This window comes from Nannospalax galili, unplaced genomic scaffold (assembly GCF_000622305.1).
Source record: "Nannospalax galili isolate Female #2095 unplaced genomic scaffold, S.galili_v1.0 scaffold318, whole genome shotgun sequence".
Taxonomy (NCBI): domain Eukaryota; kingdom Metazoa; phylum Chordata; class Mammalia; order Rodentia; family Spalacidae; genus Nannospalax; species Nannospalax galili.
In genome coordinates, this window is record NW_008341889.1 from 4,082,885 (window position 1) to 4,103,818 (window position 20,934).

Here is a 20,934-nt window from a genome sequence, read left to right on the forward strand (position 1 = left end):
AATAAGTGTTCCTCTTTTTCCACATCCTCTCCAGCATTTGAAGTCTTTCATTCTCTTGATCTAGTGGTTTTATTGCCTATAATTTCTTTTTAAGTCACTGATCCAAATTTCCATTTTTAAATTGAAAGAAATAAGGCATGAATAAAGATTTTTTTAAAACTCCTAACCTGAGGACCAGACATTTTTTTATACAGTAAGAGAGTAGGCTTCTGGGTGTTTCAAGTAGTTTGGAAAGATGGACAACTGTCTGCTTGGCCAGACTGATGCAAAAAATTGACATTAACAGCTGGGTTGAGATGTATTTTCATCTGTTCTCACTTTTTACAAAAATCAGGGAAACTGGAAGCCCAAACAATCTACTGGATTATCATTCTTCAATAAAGTGGTTGATTCATTTTTGCCTTGTAACACATATTTTTAGCATCATCACACATTTATGGTTAAAGTTTTCCTTGTTTATTCTTAAAGAGTATCATCCAACACCACAGGGAAAATGCACTAGTAGCATTATCTTGTCTAAGGTTTTACAATAAAGTGTGTGCAGAGCATAAATTCCCTACTCCACATTTACGGAGCATCCTTCATGTGTGAGGCTTGTGAGGAAAAGGAATGATACAGGCTCTGCACCCAAGATTTGGTAGTTTGGCTAGGGAAGAAAGGTAAGAAACAAGTATTAGAAAGAATTAGTAAATGACAAGAAAATACTGAAAAATCTAGCTAGACCCCCTCAACATGTATTATACTACAATATAGTTTTCAGCCCTTTCAGCTTGTATTTCTGACAGATTTTTAGAAGAAAACCTAAAGATTATGGCTCTGTAACTTAACGGTTTGCTGCATTTCTATGACAGCTACTTATTTAATGATATTTAGAACTATTTCATAAATTGCATGAATTACATTATTTCCAAGTTATGATCTGATCAGTAATGCTGAGAGAAACATATATATGTGCATGCAACTACAATGTTCTTATTCTCTCCTTACTTTTAATTTAAAACTTATTTATTAATTTGCTGATACCTGCAGTTCTGCATGGGAATGCTGGTAGTACAAGCAGCGTAATCTGTCTGTTACAGTGATTTCAAAAGGCACAAGGCAAATTTCCTAAGACTGTGCAAGGTCATAGTAGCTTAGCTTGGCCTACCAAACAAAAACTAGAGGTGTTGGCAAGTGGTGCGAGTTCTGTACCCTGAACAAAACCCAGATGCCAAGTAAGGGCAGATGAGCATTGTGGTTACAGATACTTACCGTCCCCACCTGGGGCAGAGGGAATGGCTTCCTTAGTGATTCCTCTCCTGTTGGACATTCCTGCCTGTCTTTGAGTAAACGTGATGTGCCTTAATAAGATAGGCTAGATTTTCACAGATGAATTGACTATCGTTTCTATAGACTTTCTACAGTTTTTAAAATATGAAGCAATTTGAAGAGATACAAATCATTGCTTGACATGGGGTCAGGATGGAGATTTGAGGATGGATTATGGATACACTATTTATAATTTTTGAAATTTTTTCTGAGATTCTCTTTTATTGAATCTTTGAAATTTTCATACAGTATAATTTGATGATATTTAGATCCCCGCCCTTATCTGCACCTCCCCTTATTGCTCCCTGCCCAGTTTAATGTACTTTACTTATTATATATAATAAGGCCTATGGAGTCTAATTTGTGTCTCCAAATGTCCTTTAGTGTGGGTCCATCCACTGGAGCCTGGTTAACCTGTCAAGAGTCCTGTGCTTGAAAGAGATTGTCTCTGGCCCTCCCAGTAGCCATCTATTGACACAGTTTCTTTAGTTGTGGTTGGAGTTTCTTACCCACTTCCTTGTGTCTATGCTGGTATTTTTTTTTCTGGTATGAGCTTGCATGGGACTTGGCACACTGTCACCATTGCTGTGAGTTCATATAAGTAACTGACCAGTTCTCTGGAAAACTCTTTCCTTGTGGTCATCTACCACCTTTGGTTCTTACAGTCATTGAGTTACTAAGACTCAGTTGAATACAGGACTGGAGAGATGGCTCAGTAGTTAAGAGCTCTGACTGTTCTTGCAGAAGACCTGAGTTTGAATGCCAGCTCACACATGGTGGCTAACAACTGTCCGTAACTCCAGTTTCAGGGGATCCGACAGCTTCTTCTGTACTCTGCAGGCACTGCATGAGATGAGTGCACTTACCTACATGCAGGCAAAACACTCATACAATTTAAAAAGTTAATTATTAATAAGTTACTATAAGAAAGAATCAGTCGAACACAATAACTATTTAGTAGAAAACTAGTTTTAGGTTCTCCCCTATGTCTTATGACCAGTCTAACCTCAAGTTTCTGAGCTTAATATCAATGTCAGGTACAGGCTCTATGCTAAGAAGCAGACCTTAAATCCAATTAAAGAGTGGTTGGTTACTCCCATAATATTTGTAACACTATTGCCATGGTAGGCACATTTTGCCAGGCAGTTTTTATTGTAGTTCACAGGATTTAGGGGTGAGTAAGGTTGATGATTACTTTCTCCTTCCAATAGCATGCATAGCACCTTACAGCACTATGAACACTAGCCAGCGGAGATGAGGCTCTGGAGTCAGCACCAGCTTGTTCCTCTCTTTGTTCTATAGCTCATGTATGTAGTGCCATAGGCAACAGGGTCTTACCATCCAGTTCTATTGGGTAACCAAGAGCAGGGGCAATGACCAGGATTGTTTGAGGGTCTATGGGACCCTGATCAACAGCTTCTAGAGAGTCCATTCCTGTCACTGAAGTGTTTTTTTTTTTTCATTAACCTATGATGTCTAGAAAGGGCAATGTCCCCCACCCTCATTCTCATTCATAGCTGGACACTAGCTTTGAAATCTTTGATATGCATGTTTCAATTTGAAAATTCATAGAGGTCAAGCAACTAATAAACAGCCATGGATGAGTGGGAGGAGGCTTCCTGAGAGAGGTGGTAGAGTGCAGTAATATGAAGGGTAAACGGGGAACATTAAACTAGGGAGGATTAAATGGGGTGGGGGAGTGGGAGAGCAGAGCAGAGGAGGGAGTGTGGAGAGGGATAAGTAATATTAAAGGTCTTTAGAAAAAGCCATATGGAAACCTATCACTATAGAAGCTTCTTAAACTATGTACATATACACCATAAAAGGAGAGTAAAAGGAGTTATCCTGTAACTATGATTTCTAAAAAGGAAAAATATAGTGTCCACTTTGAAGGTTATAATTACAGACCAGCATCACCCTCTAATGTTTAGATGTTTAACTGCACAATATTTTAGATTTCAAAAGTTGGGATTTTAAAAATGTATGCAAAATTACAAAACAATCTCTTCCTATGTGAGCATCATATAAAAAAGTTAGGGCATGGTAAACAATCATCAGGAATACTGAGTTTCAACTGCTTCACTGACCTGCCATCCCAGAGTCCCAGAATCCACCTGCAAACTTCACCTTAGCTTCACCCCTTGTCCCCCATTCTCTCATCTTCAAGCTGCCTGTGCCCTTGTCCTCATATGTTAAGATGCTAATTATGAACTATATGATGCTAATTATGAACTATCAGTTGCTTTCTAGAATCAATTTGGAATATGGTTGATTTCTGCATGGCTATGAGGTAAACTCCTGCTTTAATATCTACACATATCCAGGCTTGCCTTTCCCCAAGTCACATGCTTTGCCGCCATCCGCAACTCTGTTCAGCAGAGCCGAGGAAAGACGACACAGATACCAAGGTGAGGTTCAGGCTTCTTCTTCTCACTCTCTCTCACTCTTTATTACACACTTCAGCTCTTCATATAGCGTTCCCAGCAGCCCTCCCCCCAGCCAGGACCAATCAGGGCACACACACACACACACACACACACACACACACACACACACACACATACACACACACACACACACGTAGCGGGCAGGCAGAGTGGCAGCTTATTGGGCCACGTAGCAGGATCATGCTCGATGATGTCTCTGATCAAGCAGGCAGCACATGATCGGGCTTATTGTGCTTGCGCACGCAGGTTGGAGTAAACAAGTGAGGGGCACGAGGCTTGGCAGCCAGCCAGGGCGCCATCTTGGCCGGCTCTACCGCGCCTGCTTCCCACAATGCTTCCTGTCTTTTGGGGGTTTTTTATTGTATTTTTGTGTATTTCATACAGAATATCTCAAACAATCTTAATCATCTTTATACCCTAATCCCCACCCACATCCTCCCATACCCCCCCCCGAAGCCCTATACTCTGCCATTCATCTTATGACACACTGTGTCAAGTCAGTATCCCTAGCCCTTCCCCAGTGTAAGTTCATTCACTGAGGTCTAGTCAGCCTATCTGGAACACTGCTCATATGCTTCCTGTCTTTTTTTTAACTCCCAGATGAAGCAGGAGCACCCCTTCATGAACTTCTGTAATGCAGTCTCTTCATCTATCTAACCTGTAACTGTCACCAGCAGTTTAGCCTGTCAGAGGTCTCTACCTAGAGGAGTCATAAGGAAGGAATTGCATAACTTCCTTACCTCAAACCTTTGACCAAGAAACCCAGATGTCCAAGACAAGAAAGGGCTTGGAGTCAGAGGTATCCAGATCAGAACTCTAGGCTGTCTCTAGGCCATATCAGACTCAAAACACCCTTTCACCCTGATGTTGAAGATGTTTCTCTGGGGTAAAACCTTCATTTGTTCCTATCCTACCACACCTGCAAGTCTCTCTGCAGTGTCTTAGAGGTTTTAATACAAATAAAAGACAAGGTCGAGGAGGCAGATGGGGAAAAGGAGGGAGAGGAAGAGGAGGAGGAGGAGGAGGAGGAGGAGGAGGAGGATATGTTTCAGATAGAAACAAGGTCACATATTGCATATGCTATACCCACTTGAGGATGTGACATTCCCTCTGTTGTGAATACTGCTGGCTAATGCTAAAGGAATAAACAAAATATAGAAAGACAGCATAGGACTGCAAAGATATAGTGTATAGGCTAAAAGAATCTCTCCTCCTCCCCTGCCTCCTCTTCCTCCCCACCTCCTCCTTCTCCCCTTCTCTGCTAGAGAGAACCCCGGACAAGATGCACTTGCTAAACAGACCCCTTTCCCACTGAGTTAAAGCCCAGGTATTCTGCATTTCTAAGAAGCTTCATGCTGGCCACAGAACTCACAGTTCTCCTTTTCTAGCATGATGGTACTTTCCCTAGTACCATCATACAATATAATTTGATGATATTTAGATTCCCGCCCTTATTACATTATTACATTTGTCCTTTTTTCTTACTGCTAGTCAGACAGAAATAACAGCCACTATTGTTAGGCCTTAATGCTCTGAGAATTGGTTAAAAGTAACTTCAAAGATTCCTACAACATTTGTGACTTTTCAATATATATTTCATTATTTATGGGTACATATATTTTCTTACCATAAAGTCTGATTTATCATGCTTCAATCAGTAAGAAATCTGCCTCAATCCCCCTTCTAGACATAGACTACTACAACGGCTACTGTCCTTATAATGACCTGAAGGTCTGCAAGATGCTGCACACTCCTTACTAAATTATTCAATAAATCGTATTCACCTCATTTCCATAATCAATTTCACTCTATTGCATTCTAATTTTTTATTGTGGTAAACTTTATTATAATGGGGGCATTGCTAGGAAATATCATCTCAAAATACAGGGTACAAGGACAAAAGATGAACTGAAGGCACCGTCTCTTCTCTTTGCCTTACTGTCTTACAATTAGGATGTAGCAAAATATTTGTGACCCAAGGCTGCTGTGCTAAATGATTTACCATTCTGATATTTGTAAAATCTAGCACTAGAGGATAAATAAAAGCTTAAATCAATGTGTTTTCCCTGAACTTGTAGAAAATAAATTTCACTTTTGTAACTTGTTCAAATCCATGCCCATTCCCTCCCCTCCCCCTGAAGAGGTAACCCTAAAATCTTTTAAGGATTAAAGAGTCCAAATATTTTTGGCATTTTTGTCCTTTGGAACTGAATATGTTGCTAAGAGGCCCAAGGACATTGTGAGATTTAGCCAAGAAATTGGCTACTTTTCTTTGGAGCCTTTTTTCCCTAATTGCCTAGCCAATTCCTACCTCCTATTCTTATCCTCTCAACAGGTTACCCAACTTGCAGACAGGGAAACTGGATGAAGACCTCTCTGGCTTCTTCCACGCTGAACAGGGACACAGGGTGAGACAATTGGAGTCTATCTAAAAGACTCCCAAATTGCATAACTCTTATCTCTAGGGGGAAAAGAAAAGCCTTGACTTTCCTGGTGAATAGGAGATATGAAGGAGAAGTAAAGGCAAGAGTAATTAGTATTACAAGTTCTAGACAGGGAACTAGAAAAAAGTCAGAACAGGGCAGTTTTCAAATGTTCATATGAGAGTCCATTGGAATTTCTTGACAGGGGCTTCCAAAAGCATCCCTCATTTTTCTTTTGTCTTCCAAGGCTGGACTCTAGAGTGATGGATCCAGGATTTGCTTTCAGGTATTCTGATAGCTGTTGGAGTGGTTAGAATCAGTGTTAGTTCCCTCTCAAAGTCTTCAAGATCACAGAAGGGTTGTGATTTTGGCATGTGAATTTCTTTTGTTGTTTATGATTCTGATATGAGAATTAAGTTGAAGTATGCTTTTGTTTGTATTATCAGGGTGCCTAGATCCTTTTTTTATTGATTGTGTAAAGCTAGTTGGTATGGGGTTCAGGTTCTCTCAGGTTCAATTTAGAGGGAACTGATGGCTTCCGATCAGCTATTCAGGAGTACCCACAGAAGCCCAATTCAGGTTCCAATCAGGTACACTCAGGCTTCCTTCACCACAGGGAGGTAGGATCCCTATGCTCTCAGGCAGTCCCCTTTGTTCTCAGCCCCTATGCCAGAGGAAGGCCAGAGAGAGGCCAGAACTTGGCACTCTCTGGTGGTCTGCTGAGATCAGAGCCACTACACCAATAGAGGTTGAAACCCACCCTCTCAGGCTGTCTGCTAGGATCTCAGCCCTAGCCTACCAAAGCCAGATCTGCCCTGGGGCCTTGAGAGGGAGCTCAGGAATTTCCAGGTAAGGGGATGGATATGGTGCAATTAGGGGAAGCTCAGCACCACGTGGAGGCAGGATCTGGGGGATCTCAGGCTCTCCCCTGTGGATTCAGGCTCTCTGCCAGAGGGAGGCCCATTCTAATTCTTTTTATTTATTTTATTTTTATTTATTTATTTATTTATTTACATGCAGGTATTGCCTGGGTGTAGGTAAGTGTGCCCATGTCATGCAATGCTGGCAGAGGACAGAAGAGGCTGTTGGCTCCCCTGAAACTGGAGTTAAGGACAGTTGTTAGCTGCCATGTGGGTGCTAGGATTCGAACCTGGGTCTTCTGCAAGAACCACCAGTGTTCTTAAACACTGAGCCATCTCTCCAGGCCAGGCCCATTCTAATTCTTAAAATAGTATTTCAAACACAATGTACACAGCAGTTCCCAATTACACTGAGTACATTTTACCCCTCAACAATGTGAGTGGTTTGAAAGTGAGAGCTATTTGTTCACTTTTTCAAAGATTATGATATACAAGGATCTGTGAAAACAAATCAGAAGTTTGTAATGCTATCAGGTTAATCAATTTATGACTTCGCACATTACCCACTGTGAAGAACCCCATGCTATGATGACTCTTTCACTGTACAAAAGACCACAGTGAGTGGATGGGCTTGTGTCATGCACCAAAACACATTTTCCTTATAGAAAAATTTTCCAACTCAATCTTTTTCTTCTAAATTTTAGCTGTCTCTGGTCACATGATCAAAAGGATCATCAGATGTGGACATCCTTGTTGATGCTCAACCCTGTGTGGACTCTGTGAGTTCACTTTCCTCTCCAGGTTACTCAAGAGCTGAAAATTCTGTTTCAATAAGAGGTTTCAGAAATTTCTCCACCTTGGTTAATCTTTGCTTGAGTTTCTGCTGCATCGACTCATACTCGGCCAAGGTGCGGGCAAATCGTGTTTGTAGGAGGTCCACTGACCCCTCCATCCGAATGACCTTCTCTTCAAAATCTTTAGGGTCACTACCAGCATTTCCAATGTTTACATCCAATAGACCGTCTTTCATTAAGATTTGCCTCCCTTTCTCCTCCAGCATAGTTTTGGCATCTGGGTACTCAGTAAGAGCTTCCATGAGGTCATCTTTGGAGAGACAGAACAGGTCTGAGTAGCCAATGCTTTTAATATTAGCTGTTCTTCGATTGCCAGCTTTACTGCCTTTGATGTTAAGAATGCTGATCTCACCAAAGTAGCTGCCATCACTCAACACCACAAACTGAGTGATTCCATCATCTGCCACCACGGCAAGTTTGCCTTCTTTGATGATGTACATCTCTCGCCCAATGTCCCCTTTCTTGCATATGTAATCACCAGGACTGTATACTTGAGGTTGTAACTTCAAGACCAACTCCACCAACAGACCAGCTTCACAGTCAGCAAAAATGCGAACCTTTTTTAATGTGTCTAAATGAACATTGATGGCAATCTCTGCCCTTAGTTTGTCAGGCAGATATTTCAATACTTCTTTCTCATCAACTGTCTTTTTGTTGGTCCACAGGTAATCGAACCATTTAATAACCCTCTTTTCCATATCTTTGCTTACATTTCGAAAATTCATGTACTGTTTGACAGCATCGACTCTTGCTTGAAATTCTGCCCTGGCTGCATTCATGTTGGAAATCATGGAACCTATGTTACCGACGATGGTGGCAAAAATTAAAACTCCAATTAAGAAGTCAACCACCACAAAGATATACTCAGAATCCAGCACAGGAGGTGGTGTTTCACCAATGGTTGTCAAGGTTAATGTAGACCAGTAAAGGCTGTAGACATATTTTCTAGCCAAACGGCCAAATTCAGGATCATTAACATCAGGGTAGACCCATGTATCATTCCCAAATCCAATAGCTTTTGAAATAGAGTAGTACACACAAGCATTCCAATGGATAATGATGACAATGTACATAATGAGGTTTGAAATCCTGAAGATATTTGGATAGCTGGTCCTCGTTTCTGTTCTCTGGAAGAACTCAAACATGCGAGAGACCCTTAATAATCTGTTTAATCGAATTTCTGGGTAGTTCCACCCCAACTTAAAATACAGCAGATCCGTTGGTACCACTGACAGGACATCAAGTTTAAATTGCAAGTTTTCTTTGTATTTCTCTATGAGTTTCAGTCTATCTTTCACCAGCAACCCTTGTTCTAGATAACCTGAAATAGAAGGGAAAAATCATAATAATATTTCTGCTTGCTATGCCACTTAAGGTAGTTCTTAATTAACTTTATGGAGGTCAAAATAAAAATACTTTTCCATAAATGTGTCTTAGGTAATACAATAATCCATGAGAAAAAAATCTACATATGGCTATAGAAAAGTCTCTTATGGAAATAAACACTTTTTAGTGCAAAGAATGACAAATAAATAGACATAATCTCTAGTGAGACATATATATATGTATATATGTATGTATGTATGACAGGATTTAGCATGTCTCCCAGGTGAAATATTCCTTTTATGAATTACATTCACATTCTGGCACTATTATGATACAGTAAGTTACATGTTTGGTTTCTATCCTGTTTCTGACACACAGCTACACAGCTATTAAAATCTTCATGATTTCCTGAGCAACAATAGTACTAGCTGTACCTTTTGTTCTGATATTTGGACTTTGGCCTCAGTCGCCAGTGCAAAACCCCTAATCTCTTTGAATTCCCAGGGTAACAAAAGTGTCTTCTAGTCTGTGGAGGCAACTTTTGGTAGACTCACAGATGAGGCTGGTCACCAAAAAGATTAAACCATGTTTAGAACTTGGAATTTTCAACCTCCATGTCATTTCCTCTTGCGGGGGGGGGGCGGATAATTATCTATCATCTCTATAGAATAAGACCTTTTATTTAAAAAATCCTTGACTCTAGTGTTAAGAAAGCACCCAAATGAACAAACAAATGCTGGGTGCTGGAAGTGTGTCATAACCCAATTCAACAAAGACAGAAGCTCCTGCTCTCAAGTCCTTTCCACGCTCGCCTTGCACACCTCTGCATCTGCCTGTCCATCTGTATAATTTATTATACATTTACTAATATGATAAACTAATGAATGTGTTTCTCTGAGTTCTGTTGAGTCATGTTAACAAACTGAACCCAAAGAAGGATTGTGGGAACCCTAATTTATAGGGAGCTGACTGAGAAGCACAAGCTGGATATTGTGTCAGGAATCTAAAGTAGAGCCTTATGAGATCCATCCCTGTGGGGTCTACAGTAACTCCAGTTAGCACCCCAACTGGTTAAATTGTAGCTTTTATTACAGAATTACCTGGTATGTGGGGCTTTCCCCACAGAGATTTTGGTGATCACCCGTGTATTGTTTTGGCTAGAGTTAAGAGTTTATTTTTCCTAGCATGCACATTTCTTAGAAAGTTTCTTGAACACTCTGGTATGGGCTTATTAACTTAGGCCACTCATTGACAGAATCCCAGCCCTGTTCTAGAAGTGTAGGTTCCTGCCCTATTTATCCCACTATATTGAGTATTCATGCTGTGTGTAAAGCCGCAATGCCTCTTGAGATTACATTTTCATCTCTTATGCTTGTCCTCCAGGCTTTCCTTAATCACCTAGGATTTTCTCTTGCATGCTGTACTGTGGACCTTCTACATTAAATCTGAAATTTCAGCATTAGGGGGAGAGTTTGTTTTTCCTCCTATAATAACTGAAAAAGCTGCAAACAAAATTGAGCCACTGGACATAGCACTGACATTTAGGGAACATCCTTGCAATGACTCTTAAAAGCTTTTACTCCATGTAGACTGTTACATTTACAATGGGGAGCAGTAGTGAAACAGTGAGCTTATACCTACTTACTAAACACACTTCAAGTACAGCGTTATTGAGCGGTACTCCTGAGTTGATAATGTACCACCAGGAGCTCCAAAGTTCATATTTCCTACAAAATTTCCAGTAATGCACTCCTAGAGAACTTCTTTTCTCTGTGCCTTAAAATTATCTCCATGTCAGGCAGCAATCACTCTTTCCCATAGAGTTTGACAAAGTATTTCTGTTCTCGCTATTATTCTCACCTGGTATAAACCCAGTGAACAGGATAATGGAGGAAAGCCACCAACCCACACTCAAAAGGTTGCCTAGTTACATCTTTCTGGATCAGCTTCAGTGACCTAAGCCAATGAGTGGGACATATTACTCTTACTTTCAGCTGAGTTTCAGTTTATCTTGAAGAACAGATGGACTTGAATCTCTAGCATTATATGCTAGAGATAAAAGCACAAACTTTGGGGCTAGAGAGATGGCCCAGCGGTTAAGAGCACTGACTGCTCTTGCAGAGGACCTGGGTTTGATTCCCAGCACCCACATGGCGGATACAAACCATCCTTAACTCCAGTTCCAGGGGAATCCGAAGCCCTCTTCTGACCTCTGTGACATTGCACAACACAGGTACACTCACATGCATGCAGGCAATACACTCGTATACATAAAATAAAAATAATAAATAAAATATTTTTTAAAAGCACAAACTTTTAGATGATCCAAAACAGAACATACTCACCTGTCCTTGTTCGTACAAACATATCGACAAGATAGACTATATCTGATACATAATCAAAAACGAGCCAATACACTAAGTAATCAGATTGGAGTTCATCAAAACATGCTCTATAAAAGAAAAAATGTATAAATAAAATGAAATGGAGGCTAATTGGGGTAAAGTCCCGTTTGCATTATTTTTTTCGTGGTGAAAAGTACAAAGTGCAAAGGCTCAGGGAGTTCCTTAGAACACTTGGCCAAGTGTGGCTTTCCCACGTCTTTCCCTTGGTGGTTACGATTTGTGTTCTTACAGTTTGAAATTCTGGCACCTTTACATTACTACTACTGGGATTATAAAAACATAAAATAATGAGCTATAGAAACGATCCCTGAAAGTATAGTCTTTTAGATAGACTCACTGAAGGAGTACCCCAATTGCCTCACCCTGTGTCCCTGTTCAGCGTGGAAGAAGCCAGAACGGTCTGCATTACCTATTGGCAATTTGGGTAGCCTCTTCAGAGGATAGTGTGATAAGAATAGTAGGTAGGAATTGGCTAGGCAGTTAGGGTAAAAAGACCCCAAAGAAAAGTAGACAGTTTCTTGGCTAAAAGTTAAAATGTCCTTAGGCCTCTTAGCAACATACTCTGTTCCAAAGGCCAAAAATGTCTAAAGTATTTGGGACTCTTATCTAACCCCTAAAAGATTTTAGGGTTACCTCTTCAGAGGGGGAAATGTTAGAGTAGCAAAAAGCCTCCCCAAAAAGAAAACATACATGAAGTTGTCAGGGAAAAAGTGATGGGGAGATATGGGAGGAGTTGGAGAAGGGGGAGTGGGCATGGATTTGATCAAAACATATTATATGCATGTATGAACTTCTCAATAATTTTTTAAGTTAAAAAACCATAAAATAAGAATAAATTATTTCAGCTGGGGGGATATCTTAGTTGATAAAGAGCTTGTTGTGAAAGCAGGAGTGATCTGAGTTCAATCCTCAGAACCTACATTTTTTAAAAAGGCCAGACATGGTGGTTTGAACTTGTAACCCCAGAACTGGGAAAGCAGACATAACCAGGTCCTTGTGCCTTGCCAGCCAGCCTAGCTATATTGGCAAATTCCAGGTCAGTGAAAAACCCTGTCTCAAAAATCAAGGTGGATGGCATCTTGAGGACACCTGAGGTTGGCCTCTGGCCTGCACATGAAAACATAAATGTGTGCATACACCCTCATACACATATACTGCCACAAGCATGTACACACACACACATACACACACACACACAAGCTGAAGCCAAATTATGCTGGGCAAATTCCATTAATCACCAGGTCTATATTCCCTATCTATTCCCAAAAGTTTCAAGAAAATTGTTTCTACTCTTTTTTGGTCTTTTTGAGACAGGGTCTCCCTGCAGCCCCACCTGGCCTGGAACTTACTATGGAGACCAGGCTGGCCTTAACCACACAGAGATCCACCTGCTTCTGCTTTTGAGTGCTTAAACTAAAGGTGAATGCCACCACACTATGTTTCTACTCTTGAATGACTAAGATGTTTCTAAAAGACCTAGATATCTGATTATTTCTTCAACTATTGACATTTTTTCTGATAAGTCAAAAACCAGAGTTTCTCCCAATGTGTTAGCTATGATTGAACAATCAGAGGATTAAGAGTCCTTACTCTTGTTCCCATCCCAGCCCAGGACTGTAAGTCCAAGCACATTGGCAGCCTACTCCTGACCTCAGGAAAATATTCTAAGAATAATTCTGCCTTTTTTTCCAACCCGTGGTAGAGAAAGGGAGTGTGTCCTGAAGAGCTCTAGGTCAAATTGTTTAAGCAGTAAACTTGGAAACTAGAAGAGGGCTGAACACACACACACACACACACACACACACACACACACAATTACATATTATAGACCTTGCAATGATCATTGTCCAGTTGTACATCACAGGTAAAGAGATGCAAAACAGCCAGTTGTAGTATGTGTTTCCTGAAGGATCAATAACCACGACTTCTTTCTTCTCCCTAGCAGCAATTAGAAATAAAGAATAAGGTTACCAAGAACTAGGAATGTTTTTATTTACCATATCAAATGCAGTTCTGCCCTTCACACATGATTAGTGAAATAGAAGATGGAAAAGCTCCCCCTGACTTAGGAAGATTAGCTTGCTAAGTATACTCACCATAAGAAACTGGTTGGTGAGGGTGAATAGATAGTTAAATCACCAGTCTTCTATTGAACCATGTGTTAGACTTTTGTTAAAGTCCTGGTTTTACTGCAGCAGTGCAGTTAGTTCAACACTCCAACCACTAAGTGGCACAGATTACAGAAAGCTGTGAACAGCCCAACACTCCTTTGGAAGGTTTGCATGGTAGATCAGTGACTTTGTCACCAATTCCCTTTCCCTACTGGGTAACTAAATGTCCATGGACTACATTGTTGGGGGTGGGGGAATGACTCAATGACTTAACTGTAGAAAAAGAACAATCTAACACTATTTAGTACCAAGTACTTGCTTCAAAGTGTGTAGAAAGGATGCTCTAAGAGATGCAGTAAAAGACATAAGGGAGGCACAAAATATATGGACAAATAGGCATTCTTACTGTTCTGGTACAAAAATCTGTATTTAAAAAAAACTTTTCTCCTTTTAAAAGTGTCAACAACTTTCTGAACAGGCACATATGATTAAACTGTTGTTTGATAAGTTACTTTGTTTAAATAAGTTCAGAAAACAATTCTACTTTAGTAAAAAAATTTCTTTAAAAGCTTTGCAAATTTTTTTATTTGCCTTACTCTTGTGAAATTCTAGATTTCAAATGTTTGTTTTAGAAGGAATCCTCCAAGAGGTAGGTGTTTCATTGGCATTTGTGTTGCTGTCAAAAGCACCAAGGCTTTGGAGTCCTCTGGAGTATTAGATATCCAGTGCTTACCACTCCAAAATGTCAAAGAAATCATCATATTTTTATTTCAGTCTCTAAAAACCGATCATAAGATCTTAGGCACCCAAAGATCCTTAAACCTAAACATTTCCCAGTGATTTTTCTTCATCACTGTTTGTAGAAAGGGATTACACAGCAAAATATTCTTCATTGGAAAATTTATAATTGCAAAATTTAGGGAACTTAGAGAAAACTTTTAAACTCATTTGATAACAATTGTACAAAATATTTGTTTTTAAATATTTAAAGACATTTACGCTTTGCATGAGGTCTTTTTGCTTAAAGCTTCCTGTATTATGGAAATTTTTCCCTACGTCTAAAATCCATCACAATTTTGTGCCTATTTTCAATGCCAGTAAAAATATTTACTCTCCTTTCTTGTCTTTGCTTTTCTCCTCCTCCTTCTCTTTCTCCTTTTCCTTCTTCTTTTTCTTCTCTGGGTCCTTTTTATTTTCATTCTGGCCATCTGCCTTGCTGGGGAAATTGAGTATGCACTGTTAAAATAGGAAAATAATACGGGCAGAAAAATATCGCTCATGCGAAGTCTCACTTACCTCTTCTTCTCCTTCTTCTTTTTCTTTTTTTCTTTTGGCTCGCTAAAGAAAAACAATATCTCGGTCACATAATCACTTTACACTCCTTTTTACTCTCCTCTCCATTAAGCAAAAACTCTCAGCTCCACATTCAAAGTCCTTCCCCAGTGCTCAGAAACCAAAAAGATGGAAAAAATTGAAAATTATTCAGACAAATAAACAAAGATCCAAAGGTTAATGGAGAAAATTGAAAATGACAGAGGTAAGTGCATTAAATAATGAAATTCAAGAGGTTAATTTAAGAAACAACAGTCTCCAAAAAGAATACATTTTCAAAGTTCTGGTTAAAAATAGGAATTTTTTATTTATGAGTTTTAATTTAATTTTAGAATTGGCCTTTGTTAATAAAACGGACCTGTAATTTTATTAGCTAATAATTTGTCAATCAATTTTTCCAATGAAAACAATCTTAAAAGGGAGTCATCATCAAATAATTGAAAATGAACTTATATTTTGATATTTCCTCTACAATTTCATAGTAAGAGTTCAAATATTATTATATGTCCTCAACTATAGCAATAACTGAATAATACTTTCTCTTAATACTATATCATAATTGCATAATTGTTTATATTAAACAAAAATAAAATCAACCCAGTGGCAGATATTCATTTTTAAAATGATTTTCATATCATTCACATTTATTAATAAAAACATCAAGAATGCCATGAAAATCCCATCAATTTTCTTTTTTTAATATTTTATTTATTATTTTTATTTTATGTGTATGAGTGTTTTGCATGCATGTATGTGAGTGCACCCGTGTCGTGCATTGCCACGGAGGTCAGAAGAGGGCTTCAGATTCCCCTGCAACTGGAGTTAAGCGCAGTTCATACCTGCCATGTGGGTTCTGGGAATCGAACCCGGGTCCTCTGCAAGAGTAGTCAGTGCTCTTAACCACTGAGCTGTCTCTCCATCCCCCCATCAATTTTTTTTAGAGGAAACAATCTTGACAAAAGCAATTTTTCATGACTAGTCAAAAAGCTCTGTGGTAATTCATTCAAGTTATAAGGTTGGACAGCTAGTTATCCATCATATAATTCAGTGGGGTGTCTGAGATGTAATGTGAATGACAGGGAACAAGTAACCTATCTATGGCTCCATATGGAGATCTTTAGAAGAAGCTGATGAAGCATAGGGCATGGATGGGTCAGTTAGCAACCCAAAATAGGCTGTGTCTATACTATAGATCCACCTAGAGGTGGCCTTGAAATACAGTAGTAAGGTTAATCTCCCCCATGACACAGCTTCAAGCACTACACAGTTATCCATTATCTATGGAGAAAGATATGGCTCCTTGAAGACTAGGTGCTGTGTTCCTGAATACTGCATATGTGAGAAGTCAGTAGTATTAGGTGGTGCTCTAAGTTTATATGTTAACAGAATGCATAAGTCTAGGAACCAAGCTATCTAACTAGGGGTGACTCACATAGGGAAGGTACACTTCCCATTCCTGCAATTCTAGGCTCTGTGGTTCTGAAGGTCCTCATTTCAGGGGTGTCTATACTTCTGCCAACAGGTTCAGTTAGAGTTCCATTAAACATTAATCTATAATTATCCCCCTGCCACTTTGGATTCCTCATTCCAAGAAACCAATGGGCAGAGAAAGGTCACCAGACTGGAAAATCTGTGGTCCTTATCACCAGAACGGCTGGTGTTACATAATGAGAGAATAGAAAATGTATTTTTCATGCACAGGATCCACTGTGGTACCTTTTGGGATTCCCCAATCCACCTTTGGTAATATATGAACAAGAATAGTAGCCATGACACCAGCAAGACATGATGACAAGCTAACATCTGCTTTATTCTAGACTTAATGTTCTGGGCAAGTGTGAGCAGACTCCAGAATGAACAAAGGATAAGGAATTTCAGCTGGAGGGAATTTTCTGCTTAAGAAAGTAGATCTCAGCAGTGCACAAGTAGGCCTGGCGGCTACAGTGATACATAAGCTTCAGGTACTCATTCTCCACCTACCACAGACAGTTGGTTGCTGATAGTTCAGTTTCTCCTATCCCTTGACAGGCCTGGATGAAGGAAACCACCATCCTCGAGTTTCTGCCCAAATTCCTAGGGCTGCTCTTATTGAATGACTATCTGTGGCTATAAAGACCTATTACCTGAATATGACATAACTTTGAAAGCACATCCATGCTCCAAAGCTCCCCGTGGGATCACATTGTATCAATCTTATTCTCTGAAATTTAACACGCCCCTATACCTAATTCTGCCACCACCAACCCCCTTGCAGATATCATTCCAGAGAGCACACCCAACAAATTTCTGCACACAGGCCTCTATCTTAGATGCCTTTTGGAGGATGTGACCTAAGATATATTGTCAAAATTTCTGCACACAGGCCTCTATCTTAGATGCCTTTTGGAGGATGTGACCTAAGATATATTGTCAATGTTTCATAACTTTTGTCATTCATTCTTTCTTAAAGGAGGGCAATTGCACAAACAACATAAACCTGTTTCTTTAAGCATCTATTCGAATAAATGAATAGACATACACATACTATTTATAATGTAAGCGGCTGCATTTTCCAGATATAAATGGCCAAATAAAAAAAGGTAGAATATCACTGCTATTAAATTAGTTCACCTGCTAACATTTAAAAATGTTTTCTTAGCCAGGCATGGTGGCACACGTCTTTAATCCCAGCACTTGGGAGGCAGAGGCAGGCGGATCTCTGTGAGGTCGAGGCCAGCCTGGTCTACATAGGGAGTTCCAGGCCAGCTGGGGCTACAAAAAGACTCTGTCTCAAAAAAAAAAAAAAAAAACACCTTGAAATTTTGAACATTTGAAATTTGCCCTGTTCTGACTTTTTTCTGGTTTCCTGTATAAAACTTGTAATGCTAACTACTCTTGCCTTTACTCTCCTTCACAGCTCCTATTCACTAGTCAAGGATTTCTTCCCCCTCCCCACAGATAAGAGTTATGCAATTTGGGAGTCTTTTAGATGGACCCACTGAAGCGGTACCCCAATTGCCTCACCCTGTGTCCCTGTTCAGCATGGAAGAAGCCAGAGTGGTCTGCATCCCAATCCCCTATCCTCAAGCTGGGTAACTTCTTCAGAGGATGGTGTGATAAGAATAGGAGGTAGGAATTGGCTAGGTAGGCAGTTAGGGTAAAAAGATCCCAAAGGTAAGTAGCCAGTTTCTTGGCTAAAATTCACAATTTCCTTGGGCCTCTTAACAACATATTCCATTCCAAAGGCCAAAAATGTCAAAAGTATTTGGGAGCTCTTATCTAATCCTTAAAAGATTTTAGGGTTTCCTCTTCAGAGGGAGGGAATGTTAGAGTAGAAAAAAAAGTCCCATAAAAAAAAAGAAGAAAGAGTACATGAAGTTATCAGAAAAAAGTGATGGGGAGATGTGGGAGGAGTTGGAGGGGAGGGAGTGGGCATGGATTTGATCAAAACACCTTATATGCCTGTATGAAATTCTCAATAAATTATTTAAAAATAAATGAATAAAATAAAATAAAAATGCTTTCATCTGTAAACATACTTACTGGTCCTTGTTACTGCTGTTGTTAACATTGAAAAAAGCCATGGTGCCAGGCAGGAGCTGCTTCCTAAGAAATGAAAAATACACAGTGAAATCATCATAAGCAAACTATCTTAAAGAGCAAATTATTTTCAGTTTCTATTCATTACAAAAGTTTCCCAGATGATATTTGGAAAATACAAAGCTTCCGTGAAGCATAACTTGCAAGAAAGCAGCAATTTGAACCAAAGTGATTAGTAAATGTGTCCTAGTTTGTTTCTCCATTGCTGTGACAAAACACTCTGAACAATACTAACTTGGGGAGGAAAGGGTTTATTGGGCTTACATCTCCCAGGTCGCAGTTCATCAGAGAGCCCAAGGTAGGAACTCAGGGCAGGAACCTGGAGGCAGGAGCTGGAGCACAGGCCAGGGAGGAACTCTGCTCACTGGCTTACTCCCCTGGCCCATGCTCAGCCTGCTTTCTTATGCAACACAGGCCCACCTGCCCAGGGGTGGCACCACCCACAGTGGACTGGGCCCTCCCACATTACTCACCAATCAAGAAGGTGCCCCATGGACATGGCCACAGGCCAGTCCAATGAAGGAAATTCCCCAATTGAGGCTCCTTCAACCCAGGTGTGTCAAGTTGACACTAAAGCTATCCAGCACAAAATGTCTATTGATAATGTTCATGCCAAAGATTAGCATCATCTTTGGCTTTGAGTGAACTAAGTTGTGTGCCACTGACATCTACCTCAGATGGTCAGAAAAGACAGAAATAGGAAAAGAGTTTAAAATAGTGGAAAGTTAGAGTTAATGGAAAGAAATAAACAGGGGAACGAGATCATGAAAAAGGTAATACATTGCATAGAATGAGAACCCCGGATCCACACTGATACCACACTCCTTCAGTACCCTTCCAGGCCCCATGTTTGACCATGAATAATTTATCTCCTCATAAGGATGTTGGACTTCTCTCTTCTAACCACTTCTTCACCTGATGCATTTCCTGGAAGTAGGCTCTATGGGATACAGTGGTTTAGAAAATTACAGGCCACCCTCTCCTGTGCAATTGCTTCAGATCCCTGGAAGATGAATTCAGAAGAAGCAAGAAATTGGAGAGGGTTGGGGCATGAAGTTTCTCAGGAGCAGACATGAGTCTCAGGGAACAGGATGGAGCATGTTTATGACTGGGCACCTCGTGGCCTTAAATAATGGCACTGGCCATTATTTTCCAAGAGAAGGCAAAGGTAAGGAACAGAAGTAGCAAGATAATCCTGAGGTCTACATAGTATCGCATTAACAAGGGCATTTGCTAACCATAATCTGTGGAAGGAGACTTTTCATCAAAATAATTGCTTAAAACCCGTGTCCTAGGGGGTAAATCCACCTGCTCACCTTTGTGATGGTCCTCTCCTTATGTGTGAGTTGTTTCGAAAGGAAGTCCTTGCATGGGAGTTCTCCTCTGATTCATCAGATAGAGAGGTTCTGTCATTATTGTCAGAAAAGGAGCTGCAGTCCAAAAGGAGGCAGAGAGAATGTGACTCATGTTTAACCACGTCAGAGGAGCAGCACTTCCATGAGGGGGAACCCTTGTCTCAGCTCTTTCCTTTCCTCTTCAAATGAACAAGGACTTTTAATTAGAGTGACGTCAGAGCTGCGCAGGACGCATGGCACGCTATACAGTGTATGCCCAGCAAAGTACATTTAACTAAATGCATTTAATTAAGACTCCACTTTCTAGATCTCGCATTACTATTGATTGATACATTGACTGATGTTAACGTTCATCCAACTGAAAGTGAAGAATCTAAAGTTAGGTCATATTATTCCAGTGAATGAACTGTCACTTCCTAGCTAGTATTTCCTTCCACTAAAAGAAAAGCCAATCACATTTACGCACATTCTATTCATTTATGGGAGCTATTTTAAATTATACTTTTAAATTATATTATTTCATATTTATGTACATCCTCACATTTCCATACAACATGTCATCTATTTTATATGTCGCATGAGGAAAGACCCTGTCTGTGAACAAAGAAGTATTTGTCATAGATACTTAATACATGCTTCCAAAAGCTACCCACCATAATATTTTTCATGTAGGAGACAGCACACCGCTCCAAACTATAAATAAATTCACTAAACTAAATATATTATAAAATTTAAAGTTACAGGGCTAGAGAGATGGCTCAATGGTTAAGAGCTCTTGCAGAGGACCCAGGTTTGATTCCCGCACCCACATGGTGGTTAACAACCATCTGCAGCTCCAGTTCCAGGGGATCTGACAGCTTCTTCTGACCTCCATGGGCATCACATGACACGAGTGCACTTACATACATGCAGGCAATACACTCATACACATAAA

At 40.0% G+C, this 20,934-nt stretch overlaps 1 protein-coding gene across 1 annotated transcript in view; it reads right to left on the reverse strand.

Annotated features, from left to right (window-relative positions):
• Window positions 1–7,840: 7,840 nt before the first annotated feature.
• Window positions 7,841–20,934, reverse strand: part of Cnga1 (cyclic nucleotide gated channel subunit alpha 1) — a 13,898-nt gene continuing 804 nt past the window's right edge. The window contains exons 2-8 of the mRNA XM_008837701.2: window positions 19,962–20,075; window positions 18,589–18,651; window positions 15,031–15,072; window positions 14,846–14,950; window positions 13,454–13,561; window positions 11,564–11,670; window positions 7,841–9,213 (exon numbers count right to left, since the gene is read on the reverse strand). Coding sequence (XP_008835923.1) covers window positions 7,841–9,213; window positions 11,564–11,670; window positions 13,454–13,561; window positions 14,846–14,950; window positions 15,031–15,072; window positions 18,589–18,651; window positions 19,962–20,075 — 1,912 coding nt within the window. The remainder of the gene's footprint in view (window positions 9,214–11,563; window positions 11,671–13,453; window positions 13,562–14,845; window positions 14,951–15,030; window positions 15,073–18,588; window positions 18,652–19,961; window positions 20,076–20,934) is intronic.